The 15,670-nt window shown below is 48.3% G+C and overlaps 1 protein-coding gene across 7 annotated transcripts in view; it reads left to right on the plus strand.

Moving 5' to 3' along the window:
• The window catches only part of ACACA (acetyl-CoA carboxylase alpha), a 283,137-nt gene that overhangs the window by 258,351 nt on the left and 9,116 nt on the right, over positions 1-15,670 (plus strand). For all 7 annotated transcript variants that reach the window (XM_070390509.1, XM_070390510.1, XM_070390512.1 and 4 more), the window contains 2 exons: positions 1,682-1,859; positions 3,943-4,055. In XM_070390509.1, coding sequence (XP_070246610.1) covers positions 1,682-1,859; positions 3,943-4,055 — 291 coding nt within the window. The remainder of the gene's footprint in view (positions 1-1,681; positions 1,860-3,942; positions 4,056-15,670) is intronic.

Genomic DNA, 15,670 nt, shown 5'->3' on the forward strand with positions numbered 1-15,670 from the left:
CCAAAGGAATAAATGTCTTTGTTCTGATCATATATACAGAGTGTATGACCATTCACATTCCACACAGAATGGGGAGTTTTTCCTGGGGCAATTTCTGAACTGGGGGGATTCCTTCACAGACCAGCCAGCCAGGTTGGAGCAGTGGAGAGAGGCGCACTTCCCTCCACAGGTCCCTCGTGCTCACTGATGATTCATATAGAGAGAAGGCCGTTTTTACTTTGGAGAAGGTAGCAGTTTAATTTGCCAGTAACTACAATGAAAGCAATTTCTCTTTGGTCTGCTCTTAAGTTCCTGAAAAAAATCCTTCTTTGCTTTGGCTTTCCAGACTGATTTATTCCAAATTGAGATCCTCTCTTTGATAGGAAAGTTTGAACTCAGTTGAACCTGCTATTTGGTGTTTCAAAGGATCCATTGTGGTTCCACTGAAATACTCATTAAACATCTGGAATCATAAACCTAAAACTTTAGCAGTGTTTAGACTTCAGTGAGCTAGGAAATGGGGAAAAGCCATAAATTATTGGGAAATAAATAACAGATCCCGGATCCTGCTTTCCAAGGACTGCCTCTGTTTTCACACCAGGGGTCCCTTTTCTTCAGGCTGCTTCTGGCCTTGGCTGGGTGGGGGCGTGGGGGTGAGGGGTGTTACAGCACATGCTCTTTTGCAGAATAAAGAGGTGGTTCCTCTTTTCCTGTGGTTGTGTGATATTTCCAATAAATACATATGCATTTAAAATTTTTTCTCTCATTGATACCCTGATAAAAATGCAGCTGATAATTTTTTCTTTCTCACTGTGTTTTTTGCAAAGCATGCATGTACTCGTTCATTTATTCAGCACACACTTACTGAGCACTATGTTCCAGGCACCGGCCAGGACCCTGGGGATGCAAAGACGGAAGATGCAGTTTTTTGGAGATAAAATATTTGAAGGATCCAGTTCCATTAGCTGTGCATTCGGAGGGCTTATCATATGCTAAGTATCATGAGAAGAATTGAAAAGAGCTGAATAGTTCCTTCAGAAAACTTAATGTAGTGAGAGAGATCACATATTGACATGAAAAATACTCAACACTGGTAGAGCGAGTGTGAATTAATGCGGTGAGACCTGAGTACAGAAATTCAGGGGAGATGTAAAATGGAGATGCAGCCCACAGGGCCTGCACCCTGTATCTCACGAAAGACAGTGCACTTTTTTTTTTTTTAAGATGTATTTGTTTTCGTTTTGGCTGTGCTGGGTCTCCGTCACTGCGCAGGCTTTCTCTGGCCGCGGCCAGCAGGGGCTCCTCTTCGTTGTGTTGCTTGGGCTTCTTGTTGCGGTAACTTCTCTTGTTGTGGAGCACAGGCTTAGCAGTTGCGGCACACGGGCATAGTTGCCCTGCGCATGTGGAATCCTCCTGGACCAGGGGTCGAACCTGTGTCCCCTGCATGGGCAGGCGGATTCTTAACCCGTAGACCACCAGGGACACCCAGACAGTGCACAGCTGGCGTGCTTTGGAAGATCGCCTGGGGTCTTAAACAGGACACAGCTGGGGACACTGGCCGCTTTAGTCTCCAGGACCTGGGGTGGCTGCACCGCAGACCTGTCACCTCTGGCCACGAGTGCCTTATTTCTCCGTGTACCGTGACGGGAGCAGTGTTTGGAAGCACCGCTTCATGGCCTTTGATTTGTCTCTTTCTCCCCAGATATGTACGACCAGGTGCTGAAGTTCGGCGCTTACATCGTGGATGGCTTACGGGAGTGCTCGCAGCCCGTGATGGTCTACATCCCGCCTCAGGCCGAGCTCCGAGGCGGCTCCTGGGTGGTGATTGACCCCACCATCAACCCGCGGCACATGGAGATGTATGCGGACCGCGAGAGCAGGTAGTGCTCCTTCCTTGCTTCCTCTCGCTGCCCCTGGGGAGCCTCCCGCTGTCGGGTGTCCTCCGGAGAGCTTGTCTAACCGAGGGGCCTTTATCTGACTCAGACTGTCCCCAGAGGGCTCCAGGGTCACAAAGCTAGGCTTTCTAGGTAGCATCCGCCAGCACGAGAAGGGAGCCAGGCTGGAGTCAGACTTTCCCATGTGATCCCCCACCCTCGATTCTTTTACCGTGAAATCCTCCATCCGGGCCCTCCAACTTGAGAGAGTCTCCTATTGGTTGTTCACATCGACCTATTCAGTGTCTCTTTTTTTTTTTTAAGATTTTTTTTTTTTTCTTAATATGGACCATTTTTAAAGTCTCCTTTGAATTTGTGACAGTATTGCTTCTATTTCATGTTTTGGTTTTTTGGCCATGAGGCGTGTGGAATCCTAGCTCCCCGACTAGGAATCGAACCCACACTCCCTGCATTGGAAGGCGAAATCTCAACCACTGGACCGCCAGGGAAGTCCCTCACTATCTCCTTCTTAGGTGTGTGGCAGAGGTGGCTTACAGCGAGGTGGGGCAGAAGCACTGAGCTGTTAGTCTGGAGTCCTGGAGTCTTCACCAGACCCTGCCGCAGGCTAGAGGGAAATCGGAGCGGTCCTCACTCTCCCTGAGCTGCTTCCCCTTGTCTGTGGGATGAGCTGGATGACCATCGAGGTGCTTCGCGGCACCCACGTTCTGTGGTTCCAACCCAAGCTTCTCCCCCAGGGCAGTGCCTCCCTCGAGGCTTGGACAGCAGTGTTCGCAGCTCGCAGAGAACTGCAGTGAAAACCCCAAGCTTCTGTTAGGCATCGGCGCCTGAAACAAAATGGACCAAATCCAACTTCCTTTCATGATCTGTTTTCAGCCTTTTCATAATCTTACATCATATTTCCTTGACATTTTCCACGCCAGTCCCTATATCCAGTCATTTTGTTAGAGCACCTACGTCTCCCCCCTTTCCCCCAAATTTCAGCCTCTTATTTCAATAGCTGCTTAAGAGAATCCAGTGGTTTTATTGTCAAATCGCTGTGCTAACGTTCTATACTTAAGGACTGACCTTTAAGTCCCAGCTTAGCCTCTGATCTGATACCAGGTTATACACATATACACATACACATATCAACCGGTGATGTGTTAGTCGCTCAGTCGTGTCTGACTCTTTCGACCCCATGGACTGTAGCCTGCCAGGCTCCTCTGTCCATGGAATTTTCCAGGCAAGAAGAGTGGCGTGGGGTGCCACTTTCTACTCCAGGGGATGTTCCCCACCCAGGCATCGAACCCACGTCTCTTGCATTGCTGCATCGGCAGATTCTTTACCACAGGCGCCACCTAGGAAGTCACTGTGTGTGTGTGTATATATATATATTCTTTTTTTTTTTTAATAAAACCTTCTACACGTCAAAAATTATATATATGTAAAACAATATACATATGTATATTATTTTTTTAATGTGTAGAAGGTTTTTTTAAAAGAAAGGTGTTTAGGGTGAACTTCCTGGTAATAGAATGTCATCAGTATGTACTGGAAGTGACCCTGAAGCCCCTCGGCCTGTCATTTCCATGGTGGCAGGCTGACCGTTTCCTCCCCAGCTTGGCCTGGCCCCGTGAGCCCGAGTGCAAACAGCAGGCTGCCGTGCGTGCGTGGGACTGGTCGGCACCCACTCCCCTCGTTGCACAGCATGCATGATGGAGATTGTCCAACTGTCACTGCACCTACATCAACTTTTTTTTTTTTTCTTTTTCTGGAAAATGTGACTTCTTTCACCCTTCTCACCTGTAGATGGTGGAACCTGTATCTTCTCCCTTTGAGATGGAAGTAGACTGATGTCATAATGAGAATGAATTTATTTGCTTTCTGCCAGGCCTCTCTCGAAGCCCACTTAGACTCTCTGGTGCCTGCTCTTCCCCTCCGGGGTTACTTCTGTGAACCGTGGGTGGGCAGAACCATAGCGAAGCTATTTCCTGGTCCACAGACAGTAACCGGCCTCTCTCTGTGTTGTCTCCTTTCATTAAAGTGCCTCTATTTCTGTTTTGTCTCCCTTCTTTTCTCTCTGATCCAGGGGATCCGTTCTGGAGCCGGAAGGAACAGTCGAAATCAAATTCCGCAGAAAGGATCTGGTGAAAACCATGCGTCGGGTGGACCCAGTCTACATCCACTTGGCTGAGCGATTGGGTATGTCTGCTTGTCCTCCTGGCAAGTCAATGAGCCGTTCAGCTGATTTGTAATGAGTGCATTCATAGGCCAGGGGAAGAGGTACTGAAGCATTTGATCAAATTCATGATAATCTTTATTTACTGTCCTCTCTATGGTAAGAACCTTGGTAGAATGAAACAGTGTGTGTAATAGGAGGGGAAGTGGGCCCTAAACAGGCAAAAGTCACCCGATTTTCCTTCTGATATTTCCTTACAGTTCAAGCAGCCCATCTTTCTAGGCTTGTGGATGTCCTTGTCCAGAACGGTTAGTGGTACACTGCTGTTGGGGGCAGGCCGGCCAGGCAGAAAGCATGGTCAGCCTAAGTATCCTGTTCCTGCTCATCTCTCTGGACGAGCCCGCCTCATTGCTGAGGGATGTAAGAGTCCGTGTCATGGGATGGGAAAGCCACAGCCTTGCCCATCGGCACGCTAGGGCCATCCCGAGCTGGAGAAGTGGAAGCAGAGAGCGCGCACTGTGCATGTACAGAAGAGGCCAGGCCGCAGTGCCCCGGGAGCATCTGTGCTCCGCGCATCCAGCTTTTACCGGGTTGCTCACTTGTTTCCGGGGCTTTTGGAAGGCTCTTGCGATTGGAACACTGGACTACACCGTGGGAGCCCTGTGTTGAGTCCAGAGCCTGAAAGAGTTTCCGAGTCTCTTAAAACACTGATTTTCTGCCCAGGTCTCCCACTGAGACCTTTGCTGTGTTAGTAAAAGATCATGACTTGAGGTTCTTTTGTTTGTTGGTTTGGTTTGATTTTGTTTTTTTCTAAAGGAACAGAGAGATTGTCTTTAAAAGGTAGTGAAATCCAGTGAATGGAAGACGTAGAACAAGAGGTGCTAGCTCTTTATGTTCCAAGTAACAGTTTAATTAGTGAAGTGCCATTGGTGAGCCCTCTACACCCGCCCCATTGAGAGACACAGAAGCTGCTGGGTGTGTGCCTGTCCTCACTCTGGAGCCCTGAGCCATGCACGAGCGTGTGTGCTCAGTCGCATCCGACTCTGGGCAACCCCACGAACGCAGCCCTCCAGGCTCCTCTGCCCATGGGGCTTTCCAGAGTGTTTGCTGTACACAGCGACTCGGGCTACCATAAACCCTGTTCGTGTCCCATTGTTTGCCATTAGGAAACAACTGCCAATAGCTCTCACCCAGCACAGCCTGATCCTTTTATAGGATCTGCACACAGACAACAAGAAATTGGCCAGGTTTCTAAAATCTATTGCCACCCAGAATTGTTGAGGTGGTTTTTCCTCCCCCCCACCTTTCTTCTCCAAACAGGATAATTAACTTCTGACCAACCCCATACACTTTAATTAAAGTAACTGCAGCTCAAGTGCAAGTTCCTCGCAACTGTACACAGAGAGAGCTCTAAAAGCTTCAGCCACCGATAAGCATCTCACTAAGATGCTCATAATTGCTCCCAGCATCCGGCGATCGTTGCTGCAGTTTTTACCCCTCATTCCGTACAAAGGCAGCAACTCCACAGTTGCAGGACACTGCGAATTACATAATTTTCTCTCTCTTTATTTTTCTTTTTTCCTTCTTTTTTTTTTTTTTTGCTGGTTTTCTTTCTGGCCAATTTAAAATTTGTCAAAGTCGGTCTTCTTCTGGATCACTGCCCTTTGATATTTCGCGCACTCCATTTGCCACAAACAAGCCGCAGGGCCGCAGTTCATGCTGACTCCAGCAGAAGCAGAGAGAGCTCCATTTATCTTACACTGCCTGCTGAATTCCTCCTCATTAACTGGGGGTTCACTGCCTCTTTTTAACCCCCCAATGGCTGTGATCATCCCTTCAGAGCTACTGGGTGGTAGGCAGAGGGATCCTCTCTGACATCTGTTTGCAGAGAGGCTGGAGGGTGAGGGGTGTGGGGCTGAAGCTTCCTTCTCTGGGAGGCAAGTGACATCGCTCCCACCTTCACCCAGCACCTTTCAACTTTTGAAACGTGGGAAGGGGAAGAGGAGGAGCTTCCCAAGTGATGGCCATTTAATCATTTGTTACAAATCATCTCATTATCAATTTCCAATCCACGGTGAAGAAAACCAGATTTATTTAACCTTGACCAAAATGGCACAAGAGAAAGACTCCTCAGTGGGCTAAATGTGAAGCAGGCTCTGGCCTGGGGCAGCCTGGGACATGAGCAGTGGAGCTGGAAGAAAAATGAAAGAAAGCGAAAGTGTTAGTTGCTCAGTCCTGTCTGACTCTACGACCCCCATGGACTGCAGCCCAATAGGCTCCCTGTCCATGGGATTCTCCAGGCTAGAGCACTGGAGTGAGTTGCCGTTTCCTTCTCCAGGGCATCTTTCCCACCCAGGGATCGAACCCGCATCTCCTGTCTCCTGCCTGTGCGTGTGGAGTGAGATAAATGTGTGCAAGTCCTGGGTGTGTTGCTTGCAGGAAGGTTGTTGAACTTCTCCGAGCATCCGTTCTTTCATCCGGAGAGTGGGGGCCACTGCCCCTTCCTGGTCAGCATCGGGATTGGATGAACATGCGTTTGCTCTGAATCTGCAAAGCACCTTCCAAACGTGGGGATCGGCATCCTTTCCTCTCCATCCTGGTCGCCAGAAGCAGCCGCAGGTGCCGCGTTTGGAATCGAGCGCTCTGGGTGCCTTCGGCCCCCTTTGGAGCGAGTGGCACAGGGAAGGAAACGTGAAAGCAGCAGTGGCAGCAGTCTCGTCTCTCAGGCGTTCTCGGTCGGATGGGGAGACCGTGGGCATTCAGGCGTGTTTGTGACAGGACAGGTCAGCGGCGGTGTCACGGGAGGAGTGTCGCAAAGCCAGCTCCTTTGGGGTTCACATCAGCGTCTGGCTCCTTTCTTTGTGCCTAGAAGCAGACTGCCAAAATGCCTTTTTTTCTTTTACAAAATGGGTGAAAATGACTTAGTTTTCCAGATTGGGAGATTGAGGCAGAAGGAAGCGTTAAATAAGTCATCCAAGATACAAAATAAATATACGCCTGTGCCCAGGAGGGAATTTCTGGTTCCCTGTGCCCGCTCTTCTCAGGATTTCCTCCGATTTGCCTTGGGTACTGAGCCTGATCAAAGTTAAACAAGAGCGCTTCCCTTTGTGATCTGAACCCAGCTGCCCCGAGAGGAACCTGCTGCAGGAGGGAGCCTGTGGGAGTGGATGTTGTCCTGTGCTCCCCGTCTCTTTCCAGTCGGCCTCGGCCCGGGGGAGCGTGCTGTCCAGCCACTTAGACCAGTGCACGGTGACTGACTGTGGTCAAAATCGTAAATGGTATTTACTCATTAATAATACTTAATGAGTGAATGATTTTATTTTGAACAGCTGACTTCAGGGAACCCTGGCATGCTGCAGTCCATGGGTTGCAAAGAGTCAGATATGACTTAGCGACTGAACAGTAACTTCATGTCTTTCGGGATTTTATTTTTAAGAAAATGACCTTTTGTCATTTTATCCAGTTAGTCTGGATAGTGGTGGTGAATTACTCGTGCACAGTTCTCTGGTTACAACAGAGAGTATGAAATTAGTATGTGGATTGGCCCCTGATGAAGGAAAAGGGGATAACTGCCCCAGCAAAAAATGCAGTGTCGGCCCAGATCCCGGAATCTTGCATTGCCAGGTGGGTTCTGACCCTGAGTCCTCAGAACCAGGGCTTGGCAGAGTCAGTGCGAGGGGAGCATGTCCTCCGTCTGGTTGCTGTGAGGAAATGAAACTCCATCTCTGGACGCAGCGCGCAGCCCGCCAAGGCCTCCCCGTCTCGCTCTGACATCTTTCTACCTCCGGGACAGGCAGGGTGGCCGGGGAGCGGGTCGGCCTGCACAGCCTGGCCTCTTGATGCTGTGATGCACGGTCCTCCGGCATCTTCGCCCTCCTCCCGTGTTCAGAGGGAAGTGACACATCAATTTAGGTGGAGGGGGAGCCATCCGGTCCGAGTGCAAAGCCACTGTACGCTCCCTGCAGCCCCTGTCCTCAACGCTAGGAATACCGGGCCAAGGGGCCGCTTGGTGGAGCTTCTTTCTTCTCCAGACGCACGTCTTGGCGGTGGCCCTGTTCCCGGACAGCCGGGCAGCCTGCCATGCTGCACGCCGGCTGTGCCCACGATGATGAAGCATGCCCTGGGAGTGGTGGTCTGAGGCAGGCAGAGGCAGCCCGGTGAGCTGGCCCCTGCCCAGATCTGCACACACACCTACGCTTCACCCCCACGCCTTCCAGCCTGAGGCACCCCAGGCGCAGAGGGAATATTGTGACTGCGGGTGAGGATCCACGTGTCTGAAGATCCTCAGGCCTGCTTCCCTCCTGAGCTTCCCCTTTAGCCACCAGGATGACGGGAAACTGACGCATCCTTGAGTTAAGGGGACTCAGCTGAGCTGCTCTCTCTAGCAGAGATGATGGAGTCTCTGCGCTCCGTGTGCTTTTCCATCTCTTGTGTCCTCTTTGGGATGCCGTAAGCAGAAAAGCCCGTGTGGCCTGTTGAAGCAGGAAGCAGTGTCCCTGCCTGGAAAGCTGAACACAAGAAAGAAGCCCTACCAGTCCGCCTGGGGAGTGGCCTCTGGCCCTCTCTCTGCTGTACGTGGAGTGTCCTCCTGGGGGCATCGAGGCCCCCAAGCCCTGGTCTCTGTGATAGGAAGACTGCTGAAGGTTAAATCATGAAGGTGAGGGTGGGATTGTGCCTCCCCTCTTAAGGAAGTGAAGGTGAAAATTGTTAGTCCTTCAGTCATGTCTGACTCTTTATGATGACCCCATGGACTGTAGCCAGCCAGGCTCCTCTGTCCATGGAATTCTCTTGGCAAGAATACTGGAGTGGGTTGCCATTCTTTTCTCCAGGGGATCTTCCTGACCCAGGGATCAAACTCAGGTCTCCTGCATTGCAGGCAGATTCCTTTACCATCTGAGCCACCAGGGAAGCCCCCTCTTAAGGAGGCCCAGCTTAAAACCCACCTCATCGCACCAGTTCAGAAGCTCTTTGGCCTCGTGCAGTTTAGTGCAGTCGTGACAGCTTTTTCTGGGAAGAAGGGGTCCTTCTGGTGTGATCTGCTAATCGGATTTTGTTTGTTGAAGCATCTGGGCTTGCCTCTTCCCAGAAAGGAGTGAGTCACAAGTCCATCAGGCCGGAGGGACCCGGCAGGCCCTTTGTGGGACTGAACCTAAGCTTCTGCCTGCCCAAGGTGGTCAGAACTTGTCAGAGGGACCCTCTTCCCCTGTGGGTCCCCAGTGACTCAGATCCCTGTCCTTCCACCTTAGGGAGAGCAACCTGGAGAAGGAAAACAGACTGCCAGTCTTCCTGCCAGAGAATCTGCGCTGTTTGCTGAGCCTTCTGTGTGGGATGTGTGCAGGGTGGCCCAGGGGACAAGTAATATATTTAATATCTGTTTGTTAGTCCCACTTGGAAATCTCTGGGTTGACTATAAGGATTCTTAAAAATATGAATAGTAGAGGACTAACACCTTAGCAGAGCACTAACAAGGAACCTCAGGGTTAAATGTCCCTTGAGAGGGTTGCTGTTAAAATCAATATGCAAATACAGTTGTATTTAGATAGGTATAGCTCCCTCTGAAGAAAAGCAGATATATGAAAATGGGATTTAAGGAAAAAAAATAGATACATTGGGAGAAATTATTCCCATTACAAAAGGATTATTTGCTTTACCAAAGGAGTCACTGCAGGGCTCCTTCTAAATAGCTCCCTTAAGGCATTAAAAACAGGATCTGATTTACACAGTTTTTCAAGAACGCTTTTGGGTAAAGAAAGGCACACCCGTTATGGGTACAGAAATCGTTTTGCAGGGTTGGTGGTTTTTTTCTTTTCTCTTTGCGTCCTATCTTACTATCTTTGTAGAGAAATTTCTTTCAGCATAGAAAATGGGGTTACATAGATCTTTTTAAACAGCTACTTACGTTTGTACTTCAGAATCTTAATAAGATTCCAGTCTTTTTTTATGCTGATTTTTCAGTCTCCAGGTTGAGGAATGGGTGTGTGTTCTCAGAGCTGAGATATTCAGGAGCTTAGTGGGGAGGGTGATCTAGTCCTTTTTCTCTAGCATTATAAGTATTTAACCAATCAAAGAAATTGCTTTCTTCCGAGGAAGAAGAAGGGCCCATAAAAGTTAAAATTGGGTTTAAATTTACATAGGCTTCTTCATAGGACTAAAAAAAAAAGTTAAGAATTAAAAGAACACACACATTCAATATCACATTCTTTTATAAAATATTTTTCCTATTTGCCCGATTAGGATGGTTGTTCCATAAATGAGAGACAGCTCAGAAAAGGGAAGAAATTTCTGCAAGATCACCCAGTGCCTTTGGCTGAGCGGAGAAATTTTAACCTACCACTCTGACTTTTGTTCTGAACTTTGAAGGTCTCACCCTCCCCCCAAAATCCTACTCTATAGGACGCTCTGCTCATGCCTAGGATAAGGTCGACCACCTCCTGTCTCCCCCAGGGTCAAGGCTGGGTAGAAACACCTCTACTGCTGAAATCGGTGTTCTCCTCAGAAACTTCTCTTCATCTTTGACCCCCTGGAGGAGAGAGGTGGCTTTTCCTTCCGTCCTGGCCCCAGGGGGACACCTGACGAGCTGCCGTCCTGTGGACACTTGCAAGTCAGTTTAACTTGTTTCATTTCAAAAGTATGGACTCTGAAGCCAGACTGCCTAAGTGCAAATCCAGCCCCACCATTTCCTGCCTTTGTGGCCTTGGGCTTCACTTCTGTGTGTGCTTCAGTTTCCCCGTCTAGGAAATCACAGCGATCTTTTGTCGTGAAGATGAAAGGAGATGAACAGTACTTACACATGAGTGTATGGGAATATCTCAATAATGTTAGCTTTCATTAGATCACACTAATAGTATCTCTTCTTGCATTTAACTCTTTAAACATTGTTAAAAAATACTTATTCATTTATTTCTTTGGCTTGCCAGGTCTTAGCTAGGGCCCACGGAATCTTTGATTTTTGTGGCAAGACGTGGAATCTTCAGCTGCAGCATGCGGGCTCTAGTTCCCTGACCAGGGACCGAACCCAGGCCCCGAGCACTGAGAGTGCAGAGTCTTAGCCACTGGACTGCCAGGGAAGTCCCTCTTTAAACATTTTTCATTGTAAGGCTGGATTTTTAGGTTTTCATGGGGACTGTATTTTGGGGGACGGAAGGACATGGGAATGACCTACCTCTCTTTTCCCATTTCAGCCTTGTCCTAAAGTAGGATTCTAGAAAGAATGACTTTCCTCTCAGAGGCATATTCTTAAACACACACACACACACGCCGGCTTGCTTCCCTAAAAACCCTGAGGCCCTGCAATCTGGCTAGAAAAGAAAGAAAACCATTCCAAGATATTTAATTGTACAGGGAGCTTACAGGATTGATCGAGAGCTTAGCTTTTTACAATAGTCCAGTGAATAAGAAATGCTCCTGACAAACGATCAATGATAGGATAATCACTCTTTATCCCCCTCCTCATTCTTACCTCCTTTCTTCCAGGAGAACAGGGTTCAGAAGTCAAAAATCTTTATAGACGCCGCTTTTAAATTAAGCAGAAAATAGACATTGACATATTTGTTAATCTCCCCTAAATCATTACCGGGACTGGCTGCTTTGCTGTACAAGGAGAGGGGCCCCCGTGTGCTGTAACCAGCTGAAGAGCAGCCTTTTTATTTGTAGAAAATAAAATTGAGAAAACCTTTTATTCCCCCTCTTTAAGTACACTCATCTTTCTCACGGGCATTTAAAAATGCATACCTTCTCTACTAATGTCTTTGCCTTGCTTTGCTGCTTTTGGGGAGGTAGGTCTGAACTACAATCAGAGGCATCGCCAAAGGAATCAGACCCTGCAGGCTTCAGGGGATGCTCTGGGATCCTCCTAGTTTCCGGAGGGCCAGGCTGTCGGAGGGGGTTTATTTCATTATTCTTTCAGAGCTCTAGAATAGCTTGACTGGGTGGATGAGAATTTTGTTAGTCTGGGAACTAGCCTTCTTGTCCCCGCTGCTGGTAAAGGGGCCAGTTATCCCTCCAAGGCCTTGTTCCCAGAATGCCCTGTTCCTAAGCCCAGAAGTCCTCCCACTCTGCACCCAGTGCTGAGCTGTGCTCTTAACTCCGCCTAACACTGGACCAGACTCTGGCCAGTTGCCCTCCTCTGGTCACTGCTTAGCCACTTTCAGTACTATTTAACGAACAGGCTTCCGAGACAGCCAGAGCCAAGTGTAAATCTGACTTCTCTACCTAAGAGCTAGGTGCAGTTGGGCAAGTCTCTGTCGCATTTCAGAGCCTTGGCGTACTCAGACCCTGTCTGTAAGGTTGGGTCAGTATAAGGATTAGAGATGGTGTACCTGGAGCAACTTGGAAGGTGTTCAGTGACGCTGAGGTGGCCTGCTGGCAGCCGCGGTGTTAGCTGCTGACCAGACCCAAGTCTGGGCTGTGGTGACTTATGAGCTGTGTGTTCCTGAAATCACGGAGTGCAGCGCCTGGCATGTGGGAAACGCTCAGTAAATGGTGTGTGTTACACACGGGGCACATATCGGAATGGATGTTGTTGACCTAGAGGGGGCGTGCTGGGAGGGTCTGGAAGCCCCTGTTCAGGCACGCGCTCGGGCCTGCCGTCCCTGGGCCCCCAGCAGGGCTGTGATCTTCCCTGCTGGTCTCCAGGCGCCTCAGGGGTATTGCGAGTTCAGTTCCAGTTGTTGTTTACTCACTAAGTCGTGTCCTACTCTTTTCAGAGCCGTGGACTGTAGCCCACCAGGCTCTTCTGTCTGTGGGATTTCGCAGGCAAGAGTACTGGAGTGGGTTGCCATTTCCTTCTCCACGGGATCTTCCCGGCCCAGGGGTCTAATCCTGTTCCCTGCATTGGCAGGCAGATTCTTTACCGCCAAGCCACAGTTCTAGACCCCCACGATAAAGTGAATCTTGCAATAAAGTGAGTCCCATGACTTCTTTGGTTTCCCAGTTCATAGAAGAGTTACGCTGCTACTATATTGCTGTCTGTTAAGTGTGCAGTAGCAGTATACTATCTTAAAAAACTATGCACTTACCCTAATTTAAAACCACTTCAGTGCTAAAAAAAGTGTTCACCATTTATCTGAGCACCTTCAGCAAATCAGAATCCTTTTGCTGGTGGAGGGTCTTGCCTTAATGTTGATGGCCGCTGACTGATCAGAGTGGTGGCTGCTGAAGGTTGGAGCAGCTGTGGCAGTTCCTTAAGACAAAAGTCAGGTCTGCTGCATCGATTGACTCTTCCTTTCACCAGTGATTTCCCTGTAGCGTGCACTCCTGCTTGAGAGCATTATTTGATTTCACCATAACAAGTACAATTACAGGTATACCTAGCTTTATTGCATTTTCAAACTTTTTCATTATTATTATTATATTCCTCATGGTGATCTGTGATCAGTGACCTTTGATATTATGTTTTGATGTTTTTGTACTTGTTTTGGCATTTTTTAGCAATAAAGTATTCTCTAGGTATGCCTGTAACAGGGGGCGATGTCCTAGCCACTCACAGAGTGGGGTTCATTGGCCACGTTGTCTTGCTCTGGTTATGGAATGAGACTGAGGTGGCGCCTCAGCTTCCTCAGGCAGGAATCTGCTGTCCTCTGATTTAGCCTTTTCTAAAGTTTTAAGGGATACCACTACCAAAACACGTGTACACATAAGCCAGGAACACTCACAGCACAATGTGCAAAAGCTTCAGGAGCCCAGCTGCTGCACGCAGGGCCTGGCTTGGCCCCGTTCCAGCTCTGTGACCTCGATAAGTTACATAAATAAGCAGGGCCCGGTTTCCTCACCTGTAAGATGAGAATAATAGGAATGGCAGCCTCATAAGGTCGTTGTAAGGATTAAACAGGTTAATGGATGAAAAGCACTTAGAGCCGTGCCCTGTATGTATTAGCTTTGGTTAACTGATTATACGCACTAGGGGGCCAAGATAAACTTTTTTTTTTTAGTGGCACTTATTTTTCTAATTTTTTCCATTTTATAAAATTTTGTAGAAAAGTTACAAGAATGGTACAGTGGACGTCAGATGCCCTTTTCTCAGATTCACCTGCTGTTGCCATCTTGTCTGACTCGCTTTACCATTTTCACATCCATGTGCTGCCTCGCTCACTCTCCCCGCACATGTATGCGCTTTGTTTGAACCGTCTGAGATCATTTGTAGACATCACGCTCCTTTGTCCATACGTATTCTGTGTATGTTTCTGAGAAGAGACTTTCTCTTACATAAGCAAAATACATTTATTAAAATCAGAAGCTGTAACATTGATACAGTACTACTGTCTAATCCATGATTCATATTAAAATTTACCAGCTGTCCTGATAGTGTCTTTACAGCCTTTCTAGCTTTTTTGTTTGTTTGTTCCAGATCTGAGATCTAATCTCAGCACATGTTGTAATTTGTCCTCCAGGATTTTGTCTCCTTTAATCTGGGATAGTTCTTGGCCCTTTCTTTGACTTTCACGATCTTGACATTGTTTAGAAAGTCCAGGTCACTCTGTAGCATGTTCCGCCATTTGGGTCTGTGTTAGGTTTCCCTGGGGTTAGAGATGATGCACTTTTGGCAGGAATATTGCAAAAGTGATGTCATGTCCTTCTCAGGACGTTTTGTCAAGAGGCACGTGACGTCAGCTTGTCCTGCTCTTGGTGCTGGTCAGCTTGGATTCCTTGTTTAAGGCTTTGTTCACTGGGTTAATCCACTGTAACGTTTCCATCTTCCCCCTTTGTAATTAATAAGTAATTTGTAAGGAGATACTTTGAGACTATGTAAATATCCTGTTCCTCGTCAAACACTCACGCACTAGTTTTAGTATCTATTGATAATTCTTGGCAGAATCAATGACCGTGATGGCTGTAAAATGGTGATTTTCTAATTCTGCCATTCCTTCTCTATTAGTTGTTGGTCTGGGGAGAGGGAGGGCGTTCTTTCCCCTTCTCTTCCATTTAATTACATGTGTCAGGGTGACTTACAGGTTCTTATTTAATTCCATAAATATTCAGCCCGATGCTCAAATTGTCCCAGATTTAGCCTGCTGGAACACCTTCACACTGGCTCTTGTGTCTTTTTTTTTTAAGAAGTTCTTGATTTTGTTTTGGCCACATGGCATGTGGCGTCTTAGTTCCTTGACCAAGGATCAAGCTTGCACCCCCTGTAGCAGAGGCACAGACTCATCGCCACTGGGCCACCGGGGAAGCCCTCCTGTACCCTTGTCACACGCCCGGGCGGTTTCTGAGTGCTTGCCCACATGTTGTGACAGTATGTTCCAAGTTCATCTCAATATTTCTCCTGCTCCAGCCCTGGAATCAACCATTTCTCCAAGGAGTCTCTTGGTTCCTTTTATTGGAGAAGAAAAGATCTTTGCTTCCCTATCAAGGGTATTATACCCGTGACCGTCTCATCTCAGAAGAAGCTGGTCAGCTCTCCTCCCAGGAATTCTCCAGACTGGAATGGACGGGCCTCCGTCTCGTCTCACAGTGCGGGGCCCGCTGTTGTCACACCATGCTCCTGCTTTGGAAAGAAGGCTGCTGAAGGGCCAGGGGCCCAATGTGATCGATCAGCGTGAGAGCCCAAGGAAGGATCGCCCTCCCCACGGCTCATCGCAGCTTCAAAGTAGCGATGGGTTTAAAGAAAGAAAACAAAAAGAGTGGGCTTGGGTATCCA

Source organism: Bos mutus, chromosome 19 (assembly GCF_027580195.1).
Source record: "Bos mutus isolate GX-2022 chromosome 19, NWIPB_WYAK_1.1, whole genome shotgun sequence".
Classification (NCBI taxonomy): domain Eukaryota; kingdom Metazoa; phylum Chordata; class Mammalia; order Artiodactyla; family Bovidae; genus Bos; species Bos mutus.